This window comes from Anas platyrhynchos, chromosome 3, assembly GCF_047663525.1.
Source record: "Anas platyrhynchos isolate ZD024472 breed Pekin duck chromosome 3, IASCAAS_PekinDuck_T2T, whole genome shotgun sequence".
Classification (NCBI taxonomy): Eukaryota; Metazoa; Chordata; class Aves; order Anseriformes; family Anatidae; genus Anas; species Anas platyrhynchos.
In genome coordinates this window covers 20,360,781-20,376,516 of record NC_092589.1, presented here as the reverse complement: position 1 = coordinate 20,376,516, position 15,736 = coordinate 20,360,781, and the positions used below count along the sequence as shown (strand labels likewise).

Here is a 15,736-nt window from a genome sequence, read left to right as displayed (position 1 = left end):
AGGATTCATAACCATCTTTCATTCACACACACGGGAGTAGTATACTAATGCTTTCCTACTTAAAGAGCAGTCTGAAATGCCAGACATAACTGGATATCCTCTCTGCAGCCAGGACACTGATTATAGATATGTCTGTGAACGGCAGAACTAGAGGCTTGGCAAGGAGAATAAGGTCCTACAGTGTGTTCAGTGTCTGTGAAAATGCAGAATAAAGGGGTCAACTATGAAGGAATCTATTTTTTTCTATCTTTGCTCATGACAAGTCAGATTTTAGAGGGAATCCTGTCTCCAGTATATCATATATTATTGTTTCTGAACTAGCAGCATTTTTTCTGTACTTTAGAAAATTATATTTAAACAGCTGTTCCAATAATCATGAATGCTGATAAGGCACTGTTCAAGCAATTTGGATTCCAAGGCAATTAAAAGCATCTTGAAGTACCTGAGGATAAAAAATAAATAATAATAATAATAAAAAGAAGAAAAAGAAATGCACCAAATGTCTTTAAATGATGGCATTGTATCTTTGGGAAGAGACAGAAAATGACCCTCTGATGGGTTCCATGTCCTCCTTCTCTGGTACATGTATTGCCTTGCAAGTATCATTACTCGGAAATTTAAATATGTCTCATATGTGCCATAGTCATTCAGTTGTAGTTTCTAGTTTCTTGTTTCAAGGGGAGAGAAAGATGAGAAACCAAAGAAAGGGTTGAATCAAATCTCTCCCCCTGCCTTGCCCCTTATCTTTTCTTTTACAATCACTCAAATCTTACATACAATTTTTTGCACTGCACAGGTCCTTATGCTACTCAAAGACAGCTGAGGTGTACTGGTGACTTAGTCAAATGTGGGATTGTACCTACTATGTCCTGGGTCCCTTTGTCTCAGAAAACACTTGTCCCTTGAGCCAGTTCTTCTCCAAGAGGATTTTCTGAGGCCTGATGCCCACCTTTGGTTCCCAGGCACCTTGGGAATGGTGCCTGAGCTCTGAGTGCTCAGGACTCAGTGACACAGGAGAAAGATACGCGGTTTGTACCTCAGAATGGGAGGGTGATGGGCTGCACACGAAGGGCTCCTACACAAAGGTGCCTGAGGTTAAGAGCCAACACCACTTAGTAGCATTATTTGTCTTTTTACAGATGCTGCTAATAGTCCTCTTCTTAACTTCTGCTTAGATTGCTTTTGCTGCTGTGGTCACAGGGTCCAGGAGGACCTCAGGAGCTAGAAATGTTTGTTCAGAAAGAAGATATAGTCCTTCGTTTAGTTTGTTATTACCTTTTGCTTTATTCTCATCCATGGCTTCTGCCACAGTGACCTATTCTGGCCTAAGCAAGTTTATTTTATCTCCTTTCAGATGTTTTTACACTTTTGTCTGTGGTAAAGAGGATTCAAACATGTATTGCAAAAAAAGACTTCATCTCTCACATTGACTAAAAACATTACCAAAGCATTCACTTTCCCAAATGCATCTATGACAATTTATTTATTTATTTATTGTTATTTATTTATTTATTTGCAGTGTAGTTATAAATTACATGATACCTTTGTGCTGCACAGAATTTCAGATTCGGTGTAGTCCTTTGCAAACCTTTTGGAACACTAAATGTGTGAACACCTGTTCAGCTGGGTTTGTACCTGCAGTTTTCTTTTACAAATAGCTCCTGGGTGAGATTATCCGTGAACCTATGTACTTGGCAGTAGGAATCTTACGTCTATTTGGTGAGCATTTTTTTGTGGACACTTCCTTGAAAGCTTCTGTTCTTGTTTCATACAGAACTGTGCAAACTATCACACACACGGAGAATTAAAAATGTGATATGTTATCTTATTTGGAAATACTTGGTCACACAATTAGAAGATATTTCATCATTCATGTGTAAGATAGCAGAGTTGAACTTCTGCTTGCACTCTCAACAATGGCATTTCCTGCTTTTGAATACGTATTTGTGCAACTTAATATTTGCTTTAGCTTCCTGCAGAATAGTTTCTCTTCTCTTTAAGGAAACTATTGAGTTGTTGCTATAAACCAGCTTTGGAACATTCTGTACATTTGAGTAACAACTTCTAGAAAGATGGGAGGGGGAGGGTAAGTGCACAGAGGGGCAGGAGAGTCTAAAATGTTTCAAAGAAATTCATATAAAAGTAACAGGAGATAAATGTAAAACACTTTTTTGCTGTTTTTACCTTGATGCAGAGGGACATGGTAGTATTTGAAAGACAAGTAATTCTTAAAATTAATCTCTCCTTTCTCTTGCTATTAATTCTAAGGATTTTTTTCTTTGAACTTAGTATTGGTAACCCTTCAGAATTAGCACTCATTACTGGTTTCTCTAGTCACCCTTTCCTTGGTCTGAGGATGGTTCTGCTGTCAGCAAAGGAATGTGGTATGACCAAATCCAGACATTCAAAAACCCTGTTTAAAAGAGTCTCCCCTTCACCAGCAAACAAACAAGCCCCAAATTCCCAGAATATTTGTTCCTAAACACGAAATGCTAACAATCTAATGCACTGAATACAATTTATTTTCTCTTGGTTTCTGAACAACTTAGTATACACAAGCAATATTTCTAAGGCTTTTCCTAAAGTCATGAGGAATGAGGTTCTCATCCAATAAAATGCTTCCCAGATCTGGGGCTTCAAGAATGCATGATAAAACCACAGGAATCTGCTACAAATGTGGGAGTTACAAGCCCTTTGTGATTCAGTGTTGACGGCTGTAGTAGATTAAAACAAGTGAAGAAGTTCTCACCATGCTGGCTTCAGAGAGTGATGCTTACCCAAGCCAGGGGAGAAAGAATCTCTATTTCAGCCAGCAAAAGTTAGCTGCACTCCATTCAGCAGGCGGACTATTGCATACTCAGTTTTTCCCCAATTATTTTCTCTTACTCTGATCTCAACTCTTAACCAAGCAATTGTCAATGGATTGAGAATTTTGACTGCAATATCTGTTTGGATAAAATCACTGAGTGAATTGCACACATGCTCTTCTTTTCTGAGGTATCTTTGCCTTAGTTGGCCAGGATGGATGTCATAAAGTCACAGAATCACAGAATGGTTTGAGTTGGAAGGGGTAAGCATTGACCCTTCCAGTTCAAGGATGAGCAGCTGTCAGGTGGAGCTGCAAGGAGTCGGGTCAAAACAAACAAAAAGAATAGTTTTCTCATCAGTAGTGACATCCCTATGGAACTTGCCATCAAATGTACTGCAGATGTTGGTGTTGTAGATGAGAAACTGGGCAAATACTTGAGAGAAAGACCTGACAAGGGTTACTATCTGAAGGAATCATGTCAAGCTTGTGTGACTGCTAAGCTGAAAACAAACTGTGGGAAAGCACCCAGGGGAAGTATACTTGCCCTGTTCTTGTTCTTCCCTGTTCTTGGTCACTGCTGTAGAAATAAATTGGGTCAGGAAGGACCTTTGGGCTGAACCTGTGGCGCTGCTTGTAGAGAAGCCAGGCAGCTACCCAGCAGGCAGTTCCGGGACATATGCTGACCTGAGGAGCTGAAGGATACCCGAGCTGGTGTAAATGAGCTACCTCAGATGCCAGGAGCAGCCATTCCTCTGGCTGCATGGAGGGCTCATCCTCCCAGTGCCATCAATTAGCCTGTGCCGAGTTTCTTGCTGTCATCGCTGGGCTGTGCCCAGTACTAAGCCAGCTTGTATAGAAGTCTTGCTATACCACACTATTTGCTGCGTGGACATACCCACAATCTAAGTGGATACAGTGGTGCACCAATTTTTTTGGTGTGGTCTGCAAATATAAAGCTGCTAAATTCTCAAAAGTAGGGAAAAGGATTCCAGCTTCAAGTCTCATTTTATTTCCATTTCCTATTTACTCTTTTCACAGGTTTAATAATTTATTTTTCTGTGTGTCAGCTCTAGTATGCTTAGCTTGGAATCTGAAAATCATTAGCTTTTTTTTTTTTTTGGTTCACGCATCATTGTCAGCACTACTAAAGCCATGCAGCCTGAAATGATGCTGTATCAAGAATAGAATCTGGCATATTCTTTTTACACTGATGGCTCTGAAGATCTAATAGAAGTGAAAATTAGTAAATAACTATTTTTATCACTAAAGTCAGCAGTTGTGACTCAGAGTGTCCACTAGGGAAATGAACTTTGAGCAATAAGATTTTTTAAAAATATTGTCACTCTTCATCTTAACTACACTTCAGAAAGGAATGATGTCTGTTTCATAAACAAATCTGATATTGATGCCTTGATGAGCCAGTGAAGAATGTTACTAAGTATTTCTATGTAAATTAATATTCTTGAACATGATTTTCATCATGTGATTCTCAGGGTCTCCAGCTGGGGGCACTGGGCAAACATAGAAACATGGCAATGGCCAGAATGAATGAGACTAATACCTAGTCCTATGTATGTACTGCTCACCAGTTGAAGAAAAAAATGGATGAGACACAATTGCCATTCTGGATTTGGAGATGTGTGTATATATATATATACACACACACACATATATATATAAGATGACGTAGATTTAGTGTTTAAAACTCTTTTCTAACAACTGTACAGTTTTATGTTCATTACCCATATATCATCCAGTTTCTTTGGCAAAACTAATAATAGCTGTGACTTTAATGCCACCCCCTTAAGCAATAACTTCAGATTCTTGATGGGACCAGGCAGAAAAGTTATTTTACATTTAAATTTGTTACCGTTCCATTTCATTAAATGAATGTCTAGAGTGAATCCCTGGTTTTGCCTACCTCCAATGTTACACTCATTTACATCAAGAGAAGAGAGAGAAAAAAGTATATCTACCTTATTAGTGCACAGAGTAAAACTAAGCATGCTTTAAGGTTTTCATGGACCTGTACACACACAGATTTAGTGCCTAAAACAAGACCTAAGGAGAAGATACAAATTATTATTTAGTTCACGGAATATTAATTATTCTATTAGCAATATGTCATAAAGACCAGTCGCTTGTGTAACTGGATGATTTCAAATGATATCATCTAAGGAAAATATTGTAAAATACCAGTTCAGGAATTCATTACCCTAATTTTGTTGATAAGATTTTCTAAAATGAGACAGGCACATGATCTACAAATTTGCAAAATTGGAAGTGAATAAAGTATTCAAAACTAAAATTTGATAACAAGTATAGGAGAATGCATGAAATGGGGAATAAACATGTTGGCACTGCCGGTCTGTAAATGGATATACCGATAAGAATAAGTATTCAACATTGCCAGGTTTATAGTAGCCTAGATCTTCCTTCCAGCTGATATTTTTAACTAGATTTTGCAATAGTGCCGTGGATTTCCTGGTCCCTGGAGCTCCTGGCCTTCTATCTGACCTCTGTATTACAAGTTATGACTGCTTGCAAAGGACTGAAGCCAAAAGTTTTCGTCCACATCACCGGCTGTCAAAACACAGGGACTTCTGTCTGGGTGTAGATACTTAGTTTTGGAAAGGCAGGATAGAACATTTTGTTCATCTTTCCTCATGCTTCTCCACACACACACCCGCACGCACAAACACACACACACAGAAACAAGCCAAAGCCCTTTCTGTGCAGTACTGCTTTAGTATTTGCCATATAACCATAGAAAGCAATCAATAAAGCAGAAGTATTAAACCCTTTAAGTAATCAAAAAGCCGAAATAACTATCAGCTGGTGGGTTGCAAGGTTTAGAAGGATTCTGGAGTTCTAATTTCCAGTGCTTTAATCTAAGCCCTAGGACGCAAATGAGAAATTAGCTGGAATTCATGATCAACCTTGTAATAACAAAGCTTTGTTTACACCTTGACAATCAGTGAACAGTACCAGTTTCATTTGATGTTTATTGTTGAAAACCTACAAGATGTGTCTGCTTTTTTTTAAAAAAAAAATATATATATATAAATGTTCTTTAAGCAGATGAAGTTGCTCCTGCAACTGGAAGCTTAGAATGAATTAAATGACACATGAGTAAATATATATTAATTATTTTTTATTAAAGTATCAAAACAAACTTGAGAATAGAAAACAAACCACTTTTAATGCATTTTAAAGGTTCTCCTGAATAAAGTATACTTTTAGAAAACTCATGCAGCATACTGCTCCTGTCTAGCTGTTTAAACACGCTATTGTGGACATAGTCAAATTACCTTGAGTACCATCATTTTACAGCAGCGTGCAGGAGCACGCATGCACACACACACATACACACAGTAGAAAGCAGCTGTGTCTGCACATGTAAAGAAATAAAAATACATTATCTTCTGACAATAGTAGTGGTACCATATTAACATCTGGCATGCTAAGTACATAACATCAAGCAACATAAGCATGACGCCTGCGTCAACAGTGATACAGTTAAAAGCAACCATACAAATTCCCTAACGGAGAGACACGAATTCTGTCATCATATTCTAGTCTCTGTGGTAACGCTTTATAACAGTACAGGAGGCAAACTCTTGTCTGCTGGTATTTGACGCACTGAAGGCAAAGCCGAGGTGTACGATACCACAATGACACCTCAGTTTTGTACTCCCATAGAGAAGTCAAATACCAATGAAAATCATTTGGCGAGTTTACTGTTAACACACTTCATGTAAATCTGTTGTCTGACAAACAACTGGCCCAACTCCCCGTGAAACTTTCCCTCTGAGCCAGTGAAATTGCAGCAGAGGCTCCAAACTCTGCCTACAGGACATTAAAAAAACTCTCATTGAAGTCAATGGCAGCTCCTTCCAACATACAGAAAGAAAATGGATTCTCAGGACAGAATCAGACCTGGTGTGTTGTCTTTTTAATACATTCACTTTTCAGATACATGAAGTACATATCTTTTAAACACGATATAGGACATTACAATATATCCAGATCTTAGGAAAATCTACTAAGAAGTTCTGTTGCAGAATATAAAGATCATATAAGGATCAGGTGTGATATCTGATACACTCAGCCTGGACTTGTAGAGTAAGAAGCTTGTGGCTGAGGTATCTTTAAGTTTAGCCTTTAGAATAAAACCACAATTTCAACACTGCATAACTGGTGTAAAATATTATGTACTGTAAGCTCCATTATTATTGTCTGCTTCATTTAAATTGTGACATTGAGCAGCTAGACACCACTGAACAAGATACAGAATTTTGGGAGGTATAATCTCTGTACCCAATCATTCAAGATACTCAGGACCTCATCTGTGGAGATGATGAAGGATAAGTGTTTTAAGTATTGGTGTCTTAAATACAACTAGTGAAGTTTAGGAATATATAATATTAAACACCAAGAGATAAAAGTAAAAAGACAGCACAACACTTGTGTTTTCAGTTTTATCTTGCTTGCAGTATTTATTTACTTTACTCATTATGATATTAGTGATAAATAAGGATAATATTTTCTTTTACAAAAAAAAAAAAGAAAAAAGATATATTTCGTAGGATTAAACAATCTGAGAATTTCACAGAAACATCAGACTTTAAACACTCGTAGCTCCAACTGTTTTGTCCAACAGCTCTTCTACCAATTCAAAAACATCTAAGGTTAGTATTTAATAAAAAATAAGAACAGTTATTCACTACATCAAAACTCTCGTCTGCTTTAGATTCTAAGTAATACTTTTGATTGACTGTAGTTGCCACCCAAATGTAAAATAAAAGTAGCTGCAATCATAAGTTTTCCCTCTGAGTCATCTGGCAAAAGGAAGTAATCCTGACAAGGATGCAAAAAGCTTTGTCAAGGCCTTATGCCTGTAAGAACTATCTGTATAACCAGACCTACTAAAAGCCATGGAACCTCGTCTGTGAGTGAGGGTTAAGGCTTGTAGGATTAGATCCTAGACAAATATATATATATATATATATTTTAACTTTTCATGATTCATGAGCCTGCGATTCAGTCCTGCAGTTCTTTGCTTGGGCAAAACCCATATCAAAATCCCTTCATAATTAGTTCCCTTTCCAGTGGGTCCAATTCACCCAGTCACAAAACACTCTCCTGAAATGCAAGGAAAAATTACAGTCCCCAAAGGATGGTAGGTGGGGTTCCAAGTCATAAAATATGAACTTAGCTACAAGGAATTTTGCAAGAAACATTTCTTTGTCACACCTACTAGACTTGTCAAATTCAGTCTCTGAGATGAGTCATAGATAAAAGCCACACAAGTGTTGTGAAAAAAATTACAAAGCTTAATTGGAACTAAAGGCTTTTTGTGTGTTTGTGTGTGTGTGTGTGTTAGGTTAGAATGCAATATTATATACCAGTGCACTCTGCCAGAAACCATCCTCCTGGAAACTGCAAAACTTTAAAAATACTCTCAGTCTGCTTTCCCTACCAGCCACAAGGAAAGTAGTGTCCATCCAGCACAGCTGTCTGTACCATGTGCATCACCGGCAGTCATAGTGTCCTAGCACAAACGTCGTGAGTGTAGATACTGTATACTAGCAGAGAGCTAAATCTTCTGAAGCTGTTGTCTGTAGCTCCTAGGAACAGCAAGTATGACAGGTGCAAAACCTATATTTGAGGCAGAAGGCTCTTCGATTTCACTGAGACCATACTTCCAAGGGGAAGAATTACTGTCAAGCCAAAATGATTCTTTCCACTCAAGAAAGCAATCTGCCCTTCCTAAAGGCTCTTGACTAATAGAATCCTACACATTTAAGTCAGATCCTCCGTGGATTCTGGTAGCTGTTAAAAACATACTACATATTTCCATCTTTGCCATATCACTTAACCTTGCAATGTTCCTTCTTTGATCTGTTGAATAAAAAGATTCCTTTCATCTTCAGGTGTCCTTCCATTTTGCGCCCGAACTATACAAGTGGGTCTGTGAAGATTTAGCATGTATATCAAATGCTGCTTCTCATTCTTTAGCTCTTCAATCTGGGCTTTTAATTCCGCATTGATAGTTTCCAGCTTTTCTGATTCCTAGTCACAAAGTACAGACACAACTATTAGACTGAGCATTTCACATAGTTAATTATCTAATAGTTGCAGTGGTTTTTTTTTTATTGCTGGGAAAGCATATGACCAGCTGAGAAAGAAATTACATGTTCTTAGTGTCCTGTAGTGGTGAAACTATACATCCCCCAGTTGATAGTAGTTTAAAAACCAAATTGACAGTTGCCATCTGTGGCCTTTAGAGAGGTGTAATGAACATCGAAAAGCCAAATTCAGATTTACATTCACTTACAATGGCAGGCATCCAAAGCAATGTTTTTATATTCTGTAAAATTATTCTGAACTTTTTGGGTCAACAGTTGACCCCAAATTATCCATGCCACTTACTAACTCTGTGGTACATCGTGTCACATAGCTGTAAACCTTTGTTAAGCTAGCAAAGTAAGAACATAGATTTTTTTTCTAAACCTCTGGATACAGAAGAGAAGACAGGCCCAATGCTTCTGTGTTTTATATCATAGCAGATCAGGCGAAGGCTTGGGATAGAGAATTCAGGGCTAAGCTCCTGTGTCACTCTTTTCCCAAGGAAGTCAGAGATTACTTGGGGTGTTTCTAGTCTGTTGGTCTCCACAAGGGATATTACACAAAATGAGATTTTAATTCTCTTGGTGTTCAGTTTGTGTGTTCCAATTATTATTATCCCCATACACAAGAAAATGGTCACTGAAACAGTACTCTCTTTTCACTTTTGCCATGCTTGCACTTTGTCCCAGTTTTAACCAGGTTTGATTTCAATATACAGTATATTCAGTTTTTATAAATAATACTGTGAAGGTTTTACAGAATTTTTGGTGATATCTTTCTGTATTTCCTACTAGGAGAGTACTCCTGTAATATGTTTCTATTCAGGATGACAGATTAAAAAATATAATCATCCTGTTATTGGTATGATGACAGATTATAAAAATAAAATAAAGCCAGGCACTTACTTTCTGCAAACATTCTGTTTTTTCCTTCTTTTTGTTTCGGCACTTTGCAGCAGCAATTTTGTTCCTTTCCCTTCTTCGCTTTTTCCTTTCATCCTCTTCAGGAGAAAACTATCCCATAAAGAAAGATACACGCAAAATGTGAGCTTCAGGAGGCTCAGACCAAGGTGTAACTATTTCCCTAACTTCATCTGTTTCTTCACTTTGCAGTATGAATGTTTTTCTTTGAGACCGTTGTCTTGAGTTAAAAATCTGGTGGCTAGGACACGGCACAGCCATGTCCTCCTCGGTGTAGCCCACACAGGGCCCACCCGACTGTCCCCGCCAATAGGGAACTGCAGTCACCTTACTCCAAGTGCAGCCACACACAGGCAGGGAAACCAGATTTAGCGCTTGCTAATCTGTAACATTGTCCTTAGCTCATAATTAAAAATAAAATATTAAGCTATAGGTTTCAAGAGAAATGAGAAATACCGTAGGAATTTCCCAGAAGCACAAAACAGAAAACCAAGGCTTAAAACAACAGGCTTAAAAGGATCAAATAAACTAACATGTTTAAATGGTGGAGAGGGTTGTTTGTATTTGACATAATTACTGCTCTTCTGGTGAAATTTGCTTAGAGACCTAACCGTTCACACTGAAATGCTGTATAAAGAGCCGTACCTCTGTTTTCATGACCGACGTTTCAATCGGCCTTTCAGAAGCAGTCACCGTATCCAATGTGGAAGACATTCTGTGGGACTGACGTTTATTTTGGATGGCGAATCTCAGTTCCTCTTTCACCAGTGGGGTTAAATTTGTGAAATCATCAAACCCCAGTGACCCTGCAGGGGACAAAGTGGGAACAATTGCGGAGGCGCTGACTTCTAATGCAGATACCTGGCCTGAGTGTTGGACCATCATTTTGCTGAAAGGTAAAAAGAGATAACAAGAACAGTTTTTCAACAACGTTAGAGAGGCAAACAATATCTCCTAGAGGTATATTTCATACTGTGATGAAATAGTACTGTATTTCTTGCATTGCTTCAGCCCACATTCCACATGAATCCCAGTCACTCACTGGAGTCAAGCAGATAGGAGTTCAGTCATTACTACAACCTTCTGCTTGAGAGTAACTTCAAGAGGTATTTTTAAATGATAATTATAGTAATAATATTAACACACCACAAAACTTCTAGATCTTTCTGAAAATTAATGCGGAGAAAAATTGTGTACATGTATAATGTCAAGTTCTAAACTGGGAGTGTGTGGCAAATGAGAATAAAGTGAATAGAAACATAAAGAGAATAAGGAACAAATATCAGAAAGCAAGTATTATTACTATTTAAAGCACAGAAGGAGTATTTCCATCCTCACAGCTATACCACCACAAAATTACTGCTTGAAAAGGGCAGAGCATAAGTTTCTCTCAGCTACATTTAGGTAAGGCTTACAGTTCTACCAGAAGCTAAAGTTTGTTAACCAAGACAGAATGAGCACAAAATGCTCATCATGCTTGGTTTTGGACAAATGTATTAATACCTGGTTACAAACTCCTGGAGAACAGTTCACAATAAGAGCTGTCAGAAAGGTGGAAATCTATACGTGCTCTGGTCCTTCCAAGTACAAACTGAATTGGAGGGAAGCAGTCACAAAAAATGTGATGCCATTTGTTTCATTCCTTCACCCTTGTAAAATCTGAAACTGTCCTCATCTGCCCTCAACAAGAGGCTTTAAATTCTTCAATATTTATGGTCAGACCTCCTGCTGTTACAAAAGAGTGTAACTGCAGAGACTTCAGTGGAATTACACTAATGGACACCCATGGAGGATCTTCATTTCTTGTAGTTTTCCCAAGGAAATGAATGTATTTGACAGTGCTCTCAACTTTCCCCTTTTTAGTCATTTTCATTAATTTTTAGCCAATTTTGGAAGCGGGAGAGAGGCCCCCTTATATGCTTCATGAAAATTGGTGACCCCACTGAGGGAGAAATAGGCAAAACTCAGCAGTCAGCCATCCAAACACCACGGGCAACCTAGCTAGCAGATGCACACAGCTTTGCACAACATGAACCATCTCTCAGTCAGAAGAGGTGAAATAAGAGGTCTGGAAGAAAGCTGAGCTTTTTTTTTTTTTTTTTTTTTTTTTTTTTGTGGGTGGCCCAAGGGCCAAAAGCTGCAAATCCATAGGAAAACAGATTGTATTACCTCCCTTATCCATAAAGCAACTCTTGTTAATTGGATTTTACTATATTGTTTTTTCTGCTTTCCTTGGTGTGTGGGTTTTGGGTTGTTTGTTTGTTTTTATGTCTATAGGGGTAATTACAGTATGTGTTATCTCTTCGTGATTAGAACTGTAAGAATTATAGCAAAGTCAATTGCAATTAACTTAATGCAGGTAAGCAAATAGTTGCCTCAGGGTAGGGCAATGTGGGTAAGTTAAATTTCCACGTGGGCAACCCAAAATTGTACGGTTCCCCATAAGCTACCTCTGTGACCCAGCAAGAAACATTTGGGGTCACGTGCTTTGACAAGAAGATAGATTTCGCTCAGAGATGTCTAAAAATACACTGTAAATCCACCCTGGTACAAATTAGAGTAGAATCTGCCTCATCACTAAACGAGGTAAACATAAAAATTTGAGGGCAGAAAAGTGCCAGTTTGCAGAAAAATACATGTCCAGCTGCAGAGGTTTCCTTGCCTTCAGTCTCAGTGACCACAGAATGGCCAAAGATTTCCCAGGTCCTGGGGGTGAAATCCTGGCCCCACTAAAATCCAGAGAAGTTTTTCTGTTGACCTCAGTGGGGCCAGGATTTCACCCGTAGCTATTAAAGATGAGGAAATTATTTGGAACAATTTGTAATTCAGAAAGACCTTGGGAAATTTATGTAATTCTCTTCAGAAAGCCCCTGCTCATGAGTCACGTTTGAAGTACTGATACTGTTTAATCCTATAATCTCAGAAAGATAGCAGTTACTCTTTCCCAAGTCAGAAACAGCGCTATAGTTTCCAACTAAACTCCTCCCAGCATTAATTATCATTTATCAACATTCATCCGTTTGACTCATTTAAACGGGCCAATTCTGGATGACACCAAACCCCTCATTGCAAGCACGAGCTTCAGCCCTGCTCACCGACTGCCAATCTCCTTGGCTCCTGCTGATGGCTTCATTCGACAAAGTTAATTTTGTGTAATTCAATCAAACCAGGAGTCTTAAATTAGCAATGAACCCATTTCTCCAGCGTACAAAATAATTAATTGGGTAAGCATTTCCCAGCGCTGGTGGTTTGTTCATTTACTTTTCGGCTTAGGTCAACTTTTAATTAAAGTCAGCAGTAGCACCAGAGGAACCCAAGAATGTCCATACTTTAGTTACATCTCTGAGCAGTTGTGTCAACCCTGTATTTCTGTTAGTGCTGAGTGTCCCACGAGCACCAGCAAGACCTTGCTACAGTGTACTCAGGTACACTGCTCGGTCTGCCACTAGTTTAGTAAAAGGGAAGTGGATGGTGGCCACTGGGAGGGGAAGCCCAGGGAGGGGAAGTGTCCTTGACTGTAGAAACTTGCTGCTGTCCTGCCTGACCAGCTCACTGACCTTCCAGACATCCTGAAAGGCATCTCCACGTACTCAGACATTAGGGGAAGGAGGGCCTACCAGGGGGCTGAGGCTGGCTTGAGGGTTTCAGCCATGAGCCAAGTTTGGCAGAGCTGTGGCAGTGAGTTTGTGCCCTGGGGCTCTTTAGGGTAGGGCTCCAGCACTGGAAGGTCCCAGGCCATGGGAGCTGAGATCGTCAGGAGCCACCACGGTATGGATCTCAAAAATACTCAGCCTCGTGTCAAAGCTATGTGGTGAGTTAGGCAGGTTCCCTTTTCATAACAACAAGGCAGACATTGTCCAGTTTTGGAGGAACAGGTCTCCTTTTTGAAATGTTTTACAAGAACAAAAATTAGAGTTTGCTATTAGAACAGGCAGCAGCTTGCCCTTCCTTTTCCCCCATTTTTGCCCCAATCCTACCTGTATCAGCTCATGAGCGTGCCATTTTTTTTTCTGGGTTTGTAAAGCAGTAAGAGTATCTAGCCCCAAACTGCGATTACATCTGGGCTTCCTGATACTATCTGTTTACTTCGCTAGCCCATGCACATGGACGGCGGCTGCAGGCTATTTTGAGTACTTCTGAAGTTACTGAAATTGAAGGTGCCGAACATTTCACGGACCTGACCCATAAAGGCACAGCTTGTTCCCGGTGTGAATTAACACTTCATTGCTTTCCCCTCACTTTCGGAGCTCTCCGGGACAGAACAGCTTCTGTTACCGGTGCCCTCCAAACCCAGGTGGGCTCAAAACACTGTGTTCCCCCCTTGCTTTTTGCTTGTTGTTTTGTGGGTGACTCTTCCCACCCACGTCAAACTTTTACATCTCGCCTACCGGTACTTTCACTTTGGGACCCGGCTCCTAGCTGTGCACTTCCACCGGTTAAGTGCAGTCTTGCTTCACCCCAGCATTAAAACCGCCTGCTTCGAGCCTTTCCTCCCCTGCTCAGCTGCAGCTGCCTGACTGCGCCTCTCGGTTGTTTCTTTGCATGAATTCCTTCTCCTCTGGTGCTGATGCAACAAACCCCGCTAACCATTGAGGTTAATCTTAAACAGCATTAAGAGCAATTACAGTTCACAACCTCCGTGCACGCCGCTTGACCTTAAGCTCCCTGACATCCCCCATCACTCCCGGCTCATTTTCGGCCGCCTTCCGGCAGCCCGAGAGCCGGTGAGCGGGAGGAAAATCCATTTCCGACAGGAAAACTCCTTCTCTCTGCCCCCTTGGCCGCTGTGCCGTGCCCGGCCGGCTTGGCCAACAGCTCCCCAGCCGAGCTCCCGCACGTCGGGGTGGCGGGACGCGGCGGCAAGCGAGCCCCTATCCGTCTGTCTGTCCTGTCCGTCTGTCTGTCCGTCCGTCCGTCCGTTCCCCGGCTCCCACCCGCCCCCCCAACGGGGGTCCCCCCCGGCTGCCTCCGCCGCCCGTCGGAGGGGCTCGGTGCCCGGCCAGCCGGCATCCCCCCGCCGCCCCCCGGTACTGCCCGGACCGGGAGGGGATCCCCTATACCCGAGGCTCAGCCGGGAGGGGTCCCCCACGCTCGGGGCTCCCCCGGGGACGGGTCCCCACAACGGGGGCTCAGCCGGGACGGGGGATCCCCGGGGGCTCCGGGCAGCGCCGGCAGCGGAGCCGGCTGAAATCCTCCCCCACCCAGCACGGAGGTTCCCGGTCCCCCCGCCGCTGCCCTACCTTCCTCGGGCTGCCTCCCCGCTGCCGGTGCCGGGGGTGCCGGGGGTGCCGGTGCCGCTCGGCCGTCGGGAGAGCAGCGCCCGCTGCGCGCTCCCCGCGCCTCTGCCTGTGGCCGCGGTTGCATCACCCCCCTTATATAGCCGAGCGGGCAGCGCTGGTATTTACTCTGGCGGCGAGTCCCGGGCTGATGTCATGCTATTAATAGCCTCCCCGAGAGAGATGGGCGGCCGCCGGGGGGGGGCAGCGGGGGCCGCTCTGATGCAAGGCTTCCCCGGCACCGCCAGCCGCGTGGGGAGGGGGGCGCGACCACGACGGCCCGGACGGGACCCCCGGCAGCCCCACAGCCGGGGGGACCCCGCAGGGACCCCCGAGGGACCCCAGAATGACCCCCGAGGGAGCCCCCGAGAACCCCCGAAGGACCTCGGAGAGACTTCGGAGAGACACCGGCGAGACCCCCTTGGGACCCCCGACGACCCCCTCGGGAGCAGCCGCCGTCCCCGGCCCCCTCTGCGCTCCCTTCCTCCCTCCTTTCTTCATCTTAGCCCGGATTTGGGGGGAAAAAAACTAAAAACACTAAAATGAAACCGGGGCTCCGGAGCTTGGGGAAAAAAAAAAAAAAAAAAAAAAAAAAAAAA

The 15,736-nt window shown here is 41.9% G+C and overlaps 1 protein-coding gene across 1 annotated transcript; it reads right to left on the bottom strand.

Annotated features, from left to right (window-relative positions):
* Positions 1–5,942: 5,942 nt before the first annotated feature.
* ATF3 (activating transcription factor 3) lies at positions 5,943–15,229 on the bottom strand. Its single transcript, XM_027453696.3, has 4 exons — positions 15,102–15,229; positions 10,507–10,750; positions 9,847–9,954; positions 5,943–8,884 (listed from the first exon to the last, which is right to left on the bottom strand). Exons 2-4 carry the CDS (start codon positions 10,744–10,746, stop codon positions 8,687–8,689), a joined length of 546 nt encoding a protein of 181 aa, XP_027309497.1. The 5' UTR covers positions 10,747–10,750; positions 15,102–15,229; the 3' UTR covers positions 5,943–8,686.
* Between the last annotated feature and the right edge of the window lie 507 nt (positions 15,230–15,736).